The sequence below is a fragment of the Maniola hyperantus genome, chromosome 9 (genome assembly GCF_902806685.2).
Source record: "Maniola hyperantus chromosome 9, iAphHyp1.2, whole genome shotgun sequence".
NCBI classification, from domain to species: domain Eukaryota; kingdom Metazoa; phylum Arthropoda; class Insecta; order Lepidoptera; family Nymphalidae; genus Maniola; species Maniola hyperantus.
In genome coordinates this window covers 4,581,073-4,596,103 of record NC_048544.1, presented here as the reverse complement: position 1 = coordinate 4,596,103, position 15,031 = coordinate 4,581,073, and the positions used below count along the sequence as shown (strand labels likewise).

At 36.0% G+C, this 15,031-nt stretch overlaps 2 protein-coding genes across 2 annotated transcripts in view; both read left to right on the top strand.

Moving 5' to 3' along the window:
* LOC117985634 (uncharacterized) overlaps window positions 1-15,031 on the top strand; it is a 221,140-nt gene that overhangs the window by 116,687 nt on the left and 89,422 nt on the right. The window lies entirely within an intron of this gene.
* The window catches only part of LOC117984947 (fatty acyl-CoA reductase wat-like), a 48,718-nt gene that overhangs the window by 4,029 nt on the left and 29,658 nt on the right, over window positions 1-15,031 (top strand). Inside the window, exon 2 of the mRNA XM_034971626.2 lies at window positions 10,884-11,058. Coding sequence (XP_034827517.1) covers window positions 10,886-11,058 — 173 coding nt within the window. The 5' untranslated portion in view covers window positions 10,884-10,885. The remainder of the gene's footprint in view (window positions 1-10,883; window positions 11,059-15,031) is intronic.

Genomic DNA, 15,031 nt, shown 5'->3' with positions numbered 1-15,031 from the left:
CGAAACTTATCGACAGATTACAGATAGAATGGATATTTAATTTCAGCCGTAAACAGATAGCTATATTCAGATTACCATCATCCCTACATCATCATCATCATGATCAACCCATCACAGGCTCACTACAGAGCACGGGTCTCCTCTCAGAGTGAGAAGGGTTTAGTCTACCACGCTGGCCATTGGTAGAGTTTTTAGGTGAGTTTTTTTTTGTGCGGATTGGTAGACTTCACACACCGTTGAGAACATCAGGTATGGAGAACTCTAAGGCATCCAGGTTTCCTCACGATGTTTTATTTCACTGTTAAAGCAAGTGATATTTAAATACGTAAAACGCACATAACTCCGAAAATTAGAGTCGTGCATGACTTCCAATTAGGAGGCGGACGTCACAACCACTAGGCTATTAAAGGAACAGGACGATTATTGGGAACTAGCTGATGCTCGCGACATCGTTCGCGTGGATATAGGTTTTTAAAAATCCCGTGGGAACTCTATGATTTTCCAAGATATATGTGTTAATCCAGGGTATAATCTATCTTTATTCAAAATTTCAGCCTAATCCGCCCAGTAATTTTTGTGTAAAAGAATAACAAACATACACACACACACACATAAAATCTTTCGCCTTTATAATATTAGTGTGATTTATCTAATTGAAATTAGATAATTGATTTATTCTCTTTAATTCTCATTATTTCTCATTTGAATTAACCACAGACCACGACCTATAGATGCCTAATAGTCGGACACCCTCATGCCGCACATTGTCTTGATTACGTGCCTTTTGAGTCTACCAATCACAACAAAGCATTCTCCCCTTGTCCCGCCAATATTTTACGACTTTGTTTTCACGCAAAATCTTGTATATGCGTTGAGGTTGAATTCTCTGTGGAATTACTCCCGAAAATTAACGAAATTCTCGTTTCTAGTATCAAAGTTCCACGAATTTAAAGATTTGTATATAAATAAATCCTTGAGCCGTGTAACATTGAAATTAAATGTTTTAACGGAAATCTAGCAAACCTCATACACAGATATTAGTTCCTAGAACGTAATCTACAAAATTTCATTGAGTTTGATTGTTTAATATTCAAATGACAGCCGGACTATTATACGTTTGGAGCGTACCTACTACGAATAAAGTACTCTCAATTTTGTCTGTCTCAATTTTGTCAAACGTGGCGGTTGAACCTTGGATGGGTTGAACGCATACAAAACGCATTCGCTCGTTTCTGTTTTCCTATTCCACAGATCTCACGCTCACGTGATTCCATTTTTAAACGAAAACAACTTGCTAAAAATTATGAACAGATAATATAATCTACTAATAGATACTTTATTATTTGGTATTATCAATACTACACAACCTAAGTGTCTGTACAAAAAGGTTAAGGGTCTAAAAAGCTAGCAGACAGATAAATATTACTATTATTCTATCTATAAATCCCGATTTTCTTCGATTTCCGTGACAAAAAGAGCCTATGTAAGCTAACTCTGTATCAAATTTCACGAAAATCGCCGTAAAAAGCTAGCAAACAGACCAATAGACAGACAGACACACTTTCGCATTCACAATAATGAAGTATCGATTAGTAATATTATACTTAGCAATCAGTACACAATAGATGATGAACAATGTTCTCTCATCTACTTAGTAAGAAAAATACCTACATACTTGTAGAAACAAACTTGACCTCCGTGTTATTACACATTTCGTAATCGGATTAAGGTAAATAGTAGGAAACGCGATAGTTCCACTTGTGACAGAGCTTGGACGATCTAACCTTAGATCGTCCAAGTGACAGAGTCACGAAGATAAAATATACATTTTCCCGTATGTATTTATCTTTGAAATTATCACCTACTTACGATCATCTTGTGAAAACGCGGCTCGCATTATTTTTAGGGTTCCGTACCTCAAAAGGAAAAAGGAACCATTATAGGATCACTTCGTTGTCTGTTTGTCGTGTCTGTCATGAAACCTACATCTACAGGATACTTCTCGTTGACCTAATTTAGCAGGAAGGTAGGTCTTACATCACACATAAGGGGAAAAATCCAAAAACCATGAACTTTGTGGTTACATAAAAATTAAAAAAATGTGTTTATGAACAAATAATTAGTATTTTCAACTTTTAAAGTAAGATTACTATTATGTAGGGTAGGTATTATGTGAAAGGGCTTTACCTGTATATTCTAAAACAGATTTTAATTTATTTTTCTAAGTAATAGTTTTTGATTTATCGTGCAAAATGTCGAAAAAATACGACTGTAGTACGGAACCCTCGGTGCACGAGTCTGACTCGCACTTGGCCGGTATTTTTTTATGCCATCGGCCTCTTATTCGGTGGGTCCGGAGTTCAATCCTGGGCACTTTCTTTTAACTTATCGCAGCTAAGATTATTATCTACTAGCGACCCTCCCCGGCTTCACACGGGTAGCTTATTACAATTTTCGTGCGGATCTCATTTCAAAACAAAATCTAACCCTTGTTACTTAGGACTAATGTAGCTTTCTACTGGTGAAAGAATTTTCAAAATCGGTTTAGTAAACAAACTTACAAACTTTACCACTTATAATACCTATTAGTATATTAGGATTAGTACGTTTCACGTTAACGTCCGTGTGGACTATACAAATTTCCGACCCCTATTTTACCCCCCCTTTAGCCCAAATTTCAGCCCGATCCATCCAGTAGTTTCAGCTGTGCGTTGATCAGTCAGTCAGCTGATTTTTCAATCATTAAATTACTTTTATCTGAGGGATAAGTTTGGGGTTTTGACATTTTTTGTGTAGGAAATCTGTCAATACGTCAAACCTACTCATCAGTTAAAGTTTATCTGGCGATTGAAAAAAATAAAAAAAATTAACCCTAAGATAATTTAATCTTTAATCTTAGATTATTATCTATTTGCGGCAGCAGATCAAAATATCACTTATCCGCCTTGGGTGTTTTATAATACAGTGACGGTCATCTGCTAACAGGTAATGTTAATATTTGCAACTTCCTGCCAGGGTCGTGTGTAAATATACTATAGAGAGAGCCAGCGCGTGCTAGACCTACGTTGTTTTATAAAAGCTGAAAGTTTCCCTACGTTTTTTCTCCAACACAGGAAGGAATGATCAGAGACTATGAGGTTTGGATCATGGTGGTTTTGGGAGGTAACACCGTAACAGGTAATAAAGTTGTAAAAATCTTACGTCAAAGTATGAAGTCAATTTTTTTTGATATTTTCTTCGGAATAGTACTAAAAATCGCGTCATGCATAGTCAAACACTAGTGTCGTAGCTGCCAGACGCCTTTAAAAGTTTAAAAGTTTAAGGGTGTCTAGCAGGGGGTTGCCACAATAATAAGTGTCTCGCAATGCATTACATGATTTTTATACTATTCCGAAGAAAAAAAAATTAAACTTTACTCTTCGACGAAATATAAAAAAAATAGCTATTCTTATTTGTTTTTATTTTTACATTTTTATTACCTGTTATCTAGTAAAGCCACCATGATCTAAACTTCTTAGTCGTTCTTCCCTGTGTTAGGGACAATACGCCGAGAAACTTTCAGCTTTTATGAAATAGCGAAGGTCTGGCACGTGCTGGCTCTTAGTCCACTGCGTTATGTATCATAAATCATGTAAGTAGGACATAAATGTAAATAAGATATGAGTATTTATTTTGAACGTTTATAGATGGAACAATGAAATCTGAAAGAGTCAAAGGTTATGGAGTCAATTAATGTTTATTTTTTTAAATATTCGATTAAATGCGCCCTTGATACAGTTTCACTTTTAGGGATTCGATTGACCCACTGACCAGATTTATGGATTCGCAGACTTTACATACCTTTGAGAATATTTTGGATACCTACTACATATTTTAATGTGGATAACGGGTATGTAGTTACATAGTACATATCACGATAAAAAATTAAATTAATCGTGGTATGTACCCGTTATCTACATTAAAATATGTACGTAGTTAAATCACGAAATAAATTTAAAATCATTAGAGAAAATTACTCCTAGTAAAACCAAAAGTAATTTGCATCGCAGCTGCCGCAGTAGCTTTCTTCTTTCTTTCAAGGCAAAATCGTATGAGCCATTGGGCTTTACATATCCATAATTCCATTTTCCATATTTATTCAATACTACTTAATACTATAAATTCGAAAGTGTATGTCGGTCTTTCTGTTATATTTTCACAGCCCATCCTTTTACTGCACAATGGACCGACTATAATATAAAGAGTCTGGCGGGAAGTGGCTGGATGAGGAAGGCTGAGGACCGGGTGTGGTGGCGCTCTTTAGGGAACGCCTATATGTTTAACAGTGGATGTCCACAGGCTGATGATGATGATGATTCTTTAACTGATTTAGACGAAATTTGGTAGCAACCTGAAGATGGACAATGCGTTTCCGTGGGATTTAAAAAAAATCTAATTCCATCATCTAGTATCTTATAAAGGGAGAAACTGATTGACTGACATACATATCAAAGTACTTACCTATAGCATAAGCCTAGATTCTAGATTCTAGAATCTTTAGATTTTGCATGTAGGTTTTTAATAATATAAGGTTGACAGTATAGATACTCTCCACAAAAAAGGATTTTTAGAAATGAGATTTTTAGAAAATCCTAACTAATTAACCTAATTAGACGAAGTCGCTGGAAAATCTAGTCATTGTCGGTATTATGCCACCTCTAAATTATTGTTAATTAGACTTCACTCTTGCAACTACGAAATATTCATCTGAATAGCGTTAGGCTCAAGGTACATTGCTACAGAGTGGAAGCGAATTGACGCGTCTGTTTTAAACCGGTTAAACCGGCCATGTGCGAGTCAGACTCGCGTACTTACCTAGAGTTCCACACTACAGTCGTATTTTTTTCGACATTTTGCACGATAAATCAAAAACTAAATGAAAATTGTTTTAGAATCCACAGGTAAAGCCCTTTTATATGATACCCCACTTGGTGTAGTAATCTTACTTTGAAAGTTGAAAATACTAATTTTGTTCATGAACACATTTTAATTTTTTTTTTGGTGATATAATACAAATTCAAAGACCTACCTACCTGCCAAAATTCGTGATTCTAGGTAAACGGGAAGTAGGTACCCTATAGGTTTCCTTGCCAGACACGACATACAAACAGACAAAGAAGTGATCCTATAAGGGTTCCTTTTTTACTTTTGAGGTACGGAACCCTAAAAAAAGATTCCGACGAATTGAGAATCTCGTCCTTTTTTGAAGTCGGTTAAAAATAGAATAATACTTTATCACTTAATATTATGTCCTCTACGGGCCAGCTCATCATGTGATTAAAGTGAGGTTAAGGTTAAATTTGACCATAAAAACCACTATTGGTTGCATTTGGGTTTTACCCGCAAAATTTTACCCGCAAGGCCATAATTATATCCATGGAGGTACAAATACTAAATTGTGCAACTCACTATGTTTGTTTTTTGGTGAACAAAAACTTTAAAAAGAAGCGAATATGACATGTTTCTGTTTTGTTGAATTTCTTTCTCAAATAAGTATATAGTGTCATAAAAAATTGTGGCGATAAAGTTTAGTTCACAAAAGAGCTGCAGTGCATCAATTTGCCTCTTCCGCAATGTGCCTTTAGCCTAAGCGTGGTATCTGTTTGACCATTATTTTATTACCTCCTTTCACTTTTGGCATGTTACTAAAGTATCCTAGTTTACTTAGGTTCATAATTAGGGTTGCATTCTGTCTAAACCATTACCTAGTAAATTAAGTACCTACTATTCACTAGCTTGCCTTATCGGTCTAGTGACTAACTTGTTTGGCTGTGGGTCATGACGTTCCGGGTTAAAGTTACCTGTTGCGTTTTTCAATAAGAAGCGGTAATTCTCATTAATTTAAATTTAATGAATCGAGGCGCAGTGGTTTTTTTCAATATGGACACAGAATATATACCTAATAGTACTAACGATATGGATTATATTTTTGTTTTTAGGGTTCCGTACCTCAAAAGGAAAAAAGAATCTTTATTAGATTGTCTTTATTATCGTTGTCTGTCTGTCTGTCCGTCTGTCTGTCCGTCTGTCTGTCCGTCTGTCTGTCCGTCTGTCTGTCCGTCTGTCTGTCGTGTCTGTCATGAAAACCTATAGGGTACTTCCCGTTGACCTAGAATCATAAAATTTGGCAGGTAGTTGGGTTTTATAGCACAAGTACTAAATCTGAAAACCATGATTTGTGGTTACATCACACTCGCACAAAAAAAAAATTTGTTAATGAACAAATAACTACTTAGTATTTTCAATTTTCAAAGTAAGATAACTATACCAAGTGGGGATGAAAGGGCTTTACTTATATATTTTAAAAAAACAGAGTTTTATATTTTATTTATTTTATTTTGGAATTCGCCATCTTGGTTTTTAGCGGCAATAAACATTTTGAAAGTTTCAACTGTATATACTACCCATTACGGTTCATGATATACAGCCCGCTGGGCGCTGACAGACAGACGGGCGGACGGACAGCGGAGGCTCAGTAATAGGGTCCCGCCGCGTTGGCACGTTTCGGGTACGAAACCTAAAAAAAACTAAATCAAGAAAGGGGTTGTTCCATCTGCGGCTGGGCCTTTGTACATTTTTTTAAATAGGATAAAATCATAGAAACACATAAAAATACATTTTTTAGTAGTTTTACAGTAAATAATATGATATTAAAAAAAAATCGAAAACAATAGTGCTGAGATATTGGTATTTATGAAAATATGGCAGCGTTCGGGTACGTTCGGAAACATTACCTTGAAGTAGATATAACATCTTATTCACCTATTAATATGATAATTTATTATTGATAATATACTAAACATAAAATTATTTTAAACAACAGACACGAAAGAATACTTTGTACGTTTGATTTATTAGTAGGATACTGTATATTGTTACTGAAAAAAACACAAAAATACAGTGTTTTAAAACGCAATAAAAATGCTTTACTCTATGAAAAATTGTCAATGACATTCAAAACTGAGTTCAAAACCATCGATGTTTAAAATGCACCTCTCGAGTCTCGGCTTCTCGGCTTTGTTTCTAATATAATATATATAAAATTTTCTAAATTTTTTCTAAAATATTTTTCTACATCGAATATAGAACATTTTCAGACGAAAAATAATTTTAAAAAATAACTTTTTTCAGGACCCTGAACATTTTTAATGGGTCTACAAATATCAAGCTAAGGCACCATAATTTTCTGAAACAACCCCTTTAAAAGATCAAACTGTTGTATACCAAAACTTTTGCTAGTAAATAGCCTTCATTAAATGACTACTGTGAAACGAATAACTGTAGGGCCATTGCCCTACCTTATCGTTTTCGCATTGTACTTAGGTACAATATAGGTAAATCGGTTATTTTATCTATCCAGTAAATATAGCATGCCATTCAATAATGATAATATATCAATCACCCTTATTAATTAAAATAAATATTTAAAGTAAAGTATACATTTGAATGAAACCCATTAGGTGTTTATCAAAAGTCGCGAGACAAAACTTATACTAACCTACACCTATTAATTAAATATGAATAAAATTGTTAAAACTTTTACGTAGGTGGTACTTAAATATTAGGTACAAGAAAAAAACATAAGTGCGAGAAGTTTTTGCATAAATTTGCAACTAACTACCTCGTTAGTCGTTCGTAAAAATCTGGTTGCAATTTGAAAGCAGCATTTACGCACTGGCCACCACTCGCCGAAAATATTGGGTCTATCTATGTAGGTACCTACTGCAGCGGCGGACTAGATTGTCGGAGCCCCAGGGTGGCCGTGGTGTCCTGTAAATGAGGCCCCTGGTTTCTTTTGTTGTGCTTTGTTGCTTTTTTGGAAGAACAGGCGAAAAAACATTAGCATTCAAAATTCTATGATTTATATACTTATACCTACTGAATTTAGTGAGCGAATCAACACAATTTCTAACTTTTGTACAATAAATCCTTCCTTCTGGAAATGAACAGAATTCTTGAATATAAGGTAAGCGGAGCGAGCGCGTCTTTCTCACTAAAACTGGTTTTTACTAAAACAATTTTGGCCTACTTCGGGATTTGGTTAATGGATTGTCAAGATTTAGACTTTGCAGGCCCCTTAGACCCGAGGCCTGGCGCATCATTGCACTCAACACTTAAAAAACGTGTACAACCACTCGGCTTACAATTGGGTATTTGAATATATCAAAATAAATTATGTCTCAGTGATTATTAAATAGAGGGTCTTCCAAAATACGTAAAATCCACGTCCTTTGTTAGTTTTAAGTGTAATTACCATTTTAAATGATCGATTGAACTAAAAAAGTACGTCATTATGATGTTACGTCTACTAAGCGGGCGTTTTGGCGTTTGATAAAAAGTTACTGATTTGACTAAGTAGTTGTCAATACCGTATTGTTGTGTGTGTATGGTTTTCATAGAAACATTATGTAAAGGATCTTGGCACAATGAGGAAGTTTCAGGGCAACGTTCGATAAAATTTTCATAGATGGCGCTTAAATACTAACATCACTAAAAACGAAAAATAATACCTATATATATTATGATCTATGCTTTAGGTCAAGTCAATCCTTACGTTTCTTCCCCGATGCAAAATTAAGATATTACTTAATTAAATTAATTAATTCTATTATAGTTCACAGATTTTGTGCCGAAGAAACATAAGAAAAACTGCAGTGCACGCTAGCTGTTACTCTTCATCTATGTCATTGATTGACACAACCTAAACATTAAAGCAATAGATCATATAGATATAGGTTTTATTTTTCGTTTTTAGTGGTGTTAGTATTTAAGCGCCATCTATGAAAATTTTATCGAACGTTGGCTAGAAACTTCCTCATTAGCAAACTGTTTACATATTGACCGGCACTTGAGAATGCATTGGGCCAGTGTGTACAGGAGTCTTGAAATACTATAAATTGTGTACCGCACAACCTTGCATATCACGTCGCCTCGCTGGACGGTTGGTCACGGCCGGGGTCGCTTGAGGACAATTTAAACTGGTTTAGTTAAATTCATAGTTCATAATAACATTTTGATAATATTTTTTGCACTAAGGATGAATAAAATTACGATGTTAATTCATTCTTTTAAAACCGGACAACTGAGTGTCGGGCCACGCGAAGTCTAGGGTTCCGTAATTGCCCGTCACAATTTTTATTTTTTATTTTTTTTATTCAGATACAAGTTAGCCCTTGACTGCAATCTCACCTGATGGTAAGTGATGATGCAATCTAGGATTGATGCGGGTTAACCTGGAAGGGGTATGGCAGTTTTTATTAAATCCATATACCTTTGGTTTCTACACGGCATCGTACCGAAATGCTAAATCGGTTGGCGGTACGGCTTTGCCAGTAGGGTGGTAACTAGCCACGGCCGAAATTAGACCAGAAAATTGGAAATTATTAAATTCCAAACCCCTGCCGGAAACCGAGCCCGGGACCTCCCGATAACAACTTAACAAGACCACAACGTTTACCACTGCGTCAGGGAGTTCGGTTTTTAAAAATGCCGTGGGAACTTTTGATTTTCCAGGACAAAAAGTACCTTAACGTAGTAGCCTGTAAAAATCATGATTTTTAGGGTTCCGTACCTCAAAAAGAAAAACGGAACCCTTATAGGATCACTTTGTTGTCTGTCTGTCTGTCTGTTGGTCTGTCAAGAAACCTACAGGGTACTTCCCGTTGACCTAGAATCATGAAGTTTGGCAGGTAGGTAGGTCTTATAGCAGACATTCGGGGAAAAATCCACATTTTTTTACATCGCACAAAAAAAAATTAAATTGTGGTCAAAAAATACGACTGTAGTACGGAACCCTCTATGCGCGAGCCTGGCTTGCACTTTGCCGGTTTTTATTTAATTATTCTGTTTAAATAACATGAATTCTAGCCCCATAAACTACCGCTTTACAAAACATCACATCATTTTATTATTAACTACAGTCCAAGACCCTGTTGCGAGTTCTTTGGGCACATTACGAGGATGAGTGGTACCATTGAACACCTCGTGGTACAAGGTCGAGTGGAGGTCACACGTCCACGTGGTCGTTCCCCAACTAGGTGGACGGACTTAATCCATTCGGCAACGAACACGCCTGTCTCCGTGTGTGCAAATTCCATCAACAGAAATCGCTGGAGGGAGATCAAGCGCGAGAAGAATTCATAGTCACGACCACTCTGCCAAGAGTGGACGACTGAGAAGAAGAACTGTAGAGTGTATATATAGAGTTACTAGCTTCTGCCCGCGGCTTCGCCCGCGTGGTCAACAAAAAAACAAATGGCATTTTTTTCAGAAACAAACATTATGACATCAGGACGCGCACCCTGAACAGCACCGAATAACACATATAACCTTCCAACCCCCATTTCATTCCTTTAGGGGGGGATTTTTCATAGTCGTTTCTTAGCTGACACCTAACCTCAAGAAAAACCATACTTTCCAAATTTCAAGTTAATAATATCAATAATTAAAACATTCCCATACAGATTTTCATCCCCTATTTTACCACCCTTATGGGCCAATTTTCCAAAAATCCTGAAACACGTATTTCTTCATTTGTGACCGAAAACCCAAATACCAATTTTCATGCAAATAACTTGAAAAATGACGGACTTTCATACAAACTTCCATCCCCCATTTAACCCACTTAGGGGTGGAATTTCGAAAAATCCTTTCTTAGTGGATACCTACTCTTTACAAAGAATAGACCCTCCAAATTTTATGTCTCTAGGACCAGCGGTTTAGGCTGTGCGTTGATATATATTATGTCAGTCAGTCAGTCAGGACTTTGAATTTTATATATATAGATATAGATATAGATGGGGTTCAAGTATGTTGAAATTTAACGTATTTTCTCATTGTTTCAGTTATGGTGTTGACAGAGCAAACCGATTTAAAGGCGGGTGACCTAATATACAGCGACAATATGATGGAAGATAAAATGAAGGAGTCACAAATTCAGAAACTCTTCAATGGTTCGTCGGTGCTTCTTACTGGAGGCACGGGATTCTTGGGGAAACTTCTAGTTGAAAAATTGTTAAGGTTAGTTCCTACCTATTATCAGTTTATTAGCAGTTTATTTTTATTTTTGATATCCTAGAATTAAACTTAATACCTACTCCGTTTCAGCTTTATTGAATAATTTTTTTAATGAAGTTCATTAAATTCATAGACAAGATAAATCCAAATTCTAAGCGCATCCAAAAAAACTTTATTCGTATAAATAAACTTCTTGAACTAGAACCTCCTTTACGGTCTACGACTTGCGCCTTATACAGGAACTTTTTGTTGAAATCTCCATGGTACTGACGCCTCTTATATCCAGATCAAGCGCATCTACGTTTTCCTCGCTGTAGTACATATACATTACTGTAGTGAGATGATAAGTTGTGGGTCTCGCACGGCTGCAAATTTATTTGAGCTCGAGCCTTTGAATTCCTCGCTACGCTCAGGATTATATTTTCTATCTCAACCTTAGAATCCTGCGCTGGCTTGGAATTCAATACAAACTCTCGCGCCAAAATAACAACTATGCAGCCTTGCATAACAAATAAATATTAATAGTAGTAATAAGTTTTAAGGACAAAATTACAATAACATAGGTCCAACATGGTTACAAGCTTTTAAAGCTCGTATATGCGTATAGATTAGATTACTAAATGATATCAGAAATACCATTTGCTATACATTTTGTAATTCACTTAATTGGCCAATCTTTAGAAATACGACACGCCTATATTGAGGTGCTGGATTGTGAAAGTGGTACCGCTTCCAATAACTCTTACGAAAGCTACTATTTAGTCGCTATCTACATAGGTATCAATTATAAAAAAACCGTAGAGTAAAAAAAAATCGTAGACGAAACATTAAAATTTATGTAAATTGCTCAGGAAATAAATAACTAAAATGCTTTTAACAACTATACCTAATAATGTTAGCAATGTTATTAAAAATTTCATGATCAATGCAATCAACATAATATAAAAAAGCTTTAATAATATTACAAAATTATTCATCAAAAGATAAAAAGATAAAGATTAAAGTCATAATTGCTTAAACATGACTTAAAAATAGATACAACTCTTAACTATGTGTAATGTTTCTAAAGTTCAATTTTAACAAGATAATTGAGGCCGATTCTCTAGTACACAATCTCTAAACTAAACTAAATTAACAGGTCTAAATCTAGTGCTTTCCTTTTCCGCAAGCAACATTATGAAAGGGATAGCAATAGATTTAGACGTGATATTTTAGTTTAGTTTAGAGATTGTGTACAAAGGAATTAGCCACAATCTGCTAATTTAACGTGCAAATAAGTAATAAAAATTTGCAATTAGATACAATCTCATCCATTCATCTCAAATTTTTGAAAAACTGCCGCTTGTATACCTACTCTAGCCACAATTTTAATAAAACTGTGCGGTTTAGGCAAATCTAATCTAGCACAGTTTTATAGAAATCTAGCTTTTTTCCGCTACTTCATTCACCTAATTTGAGCCTATACCTAATACTCGGGGATAATGTAGCTATTTACTAGTGAAAGAATTTCCAGAATCAGATCATTAGTTCCGAGATTACTCCGTATATCCAAACTTACAAACCTTACCTCTTCAAAAAGAAAGTGTTATCGCACTTGTTATTACCGCCTTTTGAAACGGAAGTCACGTCATCTGTTGCGTCGATATCTTGAGTCAATTTGTATAAACGCGGGTTTTTGATTGGCTGACATGGTAGCAACCAGTAGGGCCTGCGCAGCATAGTTAATCCGTAAACAACACGGGTGCAGTCTCGTGCTGACTCGAGACTCGGCGACTATTAAATACTATATTAAATGCTTTTTGTGTTTAGGTCGCCATTTTGATTGAGTGGGTGTAATAGTAATTTTGTGCCCTAATCAAGTTAATATTGCAGTTAGGCTATTATAAAAAGTAAACCTCTCGATAAGCCTCTACGCGTGTGATCAATATCTGTGCTCAAGTTTAACAAGAGAGGACATTCAAATAACTACCTAATCCAAAAATAGCTTATAATGCCCTGCTTTTCTGTCTGACTTTATATTCACTTCTGGTGTTCCTTTTAAAGTGCAGATGTACCTATACCTACATTATATAAGTGTACATCTCAACTTCTCAAGATAAAACGTACCTTACCTATTTCATTATGCAATTATAATTTAATTCCCCGTAAATCTGCGGTGAAGATTATGCGGTTATATGGAATACTTAATAATCAATGACATCGTGATTCGTGCCTGCGTTACTGGTTATTGAATGAATAATATTAAGCTCTGATGTATACTGTGAACAAGTCCAGTCGTGGAAAATTTCAATAGCGTCTCGTATGAGCCAATTTAATGGAAAACGAGAGCCTCAAAAGCTCAACGGTTAAAGAGCAGACTGAATTCTGAAAGGTTGGCGGTTCAAACCCCACCCGTAGGAATATATTCATATTTTATCGTTTTAAATTACACGAGTCACGAGAGTCGAGACTCGGGTCCCTAACCAACGTCGTTGTTTTAAAAACTGTGCCAACGTCTCACGCAGTGGAAGCGAATATCGGAAGCACGACGAACTAGGTAACTGGATTAGCTACAAAGTCCGACAAGTGCAAAGCGCTCGCTGAAGCACTATAGACTCGTGTGGCGAGTGGACCAAATCGGTTGTATCAAATCGGTTGAACCGGATCGATTGACTATGCTGCGTAGGCCCTACAGGCCGCTACAGCGTCACCGAATAGGGTGGCGAGCGGGAGATACGGACCTGGGGGTGGTTCCTATAGTTAGTAATAGTTAGGATTCTATGCCTTTAAGTTTAGCCTCAACTAATATACAGGTTGTAACCAGAACGCTAGCAAAAACTTAGCGTTTTGGTTTACTAAACACAATCCAATACTAATAACCATTTGCCTCATTTTGTAGTTTTAGTGATTTAGTATTTTTCGAACCAGCAATGTATAGCGGGCAAAATTCGGGTCAATGCCCCGCCTACGTCGCAGCATTGACTTCAAGTGGCGTATTTACGGAACGTTCATTGACCTCTAGCATCAGTCACAGATGTTTTATTTGCAATATTGGTACTGAAATTTTACAAAATATAGGATTTTTATAAATATATAGGTAGGTATATTCGCGTTTTTTGCTTGTGGTATCATATCACTGATCATCAGTACTATCATTGTCTTCGTTTTTGCCAGCGTTCTGGTTACACCCAGTATATCAGCTGGCACTTGAAACCTCTCTAATTGTACTACCTAGGTACAATCTTCAACACGTAAATGATCTCACCGTGTCAATATTTAGGTCTAATAGTAAGTTTACATGTTTGTTCTTCATGGAGTCAAAACATACAGTATCTTGACATTATGCGGTTCCGACGTACTTAGGTATACCTAGTACGCGACAGGTCGAGATGGCAATCGGGTATGAGGCGGGGGAGACGCTCCGCACACCCGTACGTCACCCGCGCTCGCCCGCACCGGGTTAGCGCGGGGGCTGTGTGGGTGTACATAAGGCGTTCCCTCCCCGATTGCCATCTCGACTTGTCGCGGACTATATGTAGGACCTTCCTAACAAGACAAGTGTTACCTACTTAAAAATTAGCACATTCTTTGTAACTCTATTTATGCATTTGTGACTTCGTTTGCATATAATAAGTATAATTTAATCAAGGTTGGAAAAAAAAAACAATAAAAGACTCAAAACATTTTCTGTTAAAACATGATTCAAACATGAACGATTTCTTTAAATCCGTGGGAATACTCCGCCAAAATCAAGTAGGTAGGTAAGTATTTGATAACGCTAATTCAATAATATTTTACATAGATTTTTAGTTGTTTTTTTAAGGAACTTTTTTATTTTTATTTTTTCTTTTTTACCTGAATCTATCCTTACAGGATTATTCCTAATACGCTAGTGTATAACATAACATTCATCTTTAAACAATAATCTTATATCTAATGTAACATTTGAAATGAACATAAATTAAAAAAATAACCTAAACTTGTAAACTGATGCAAA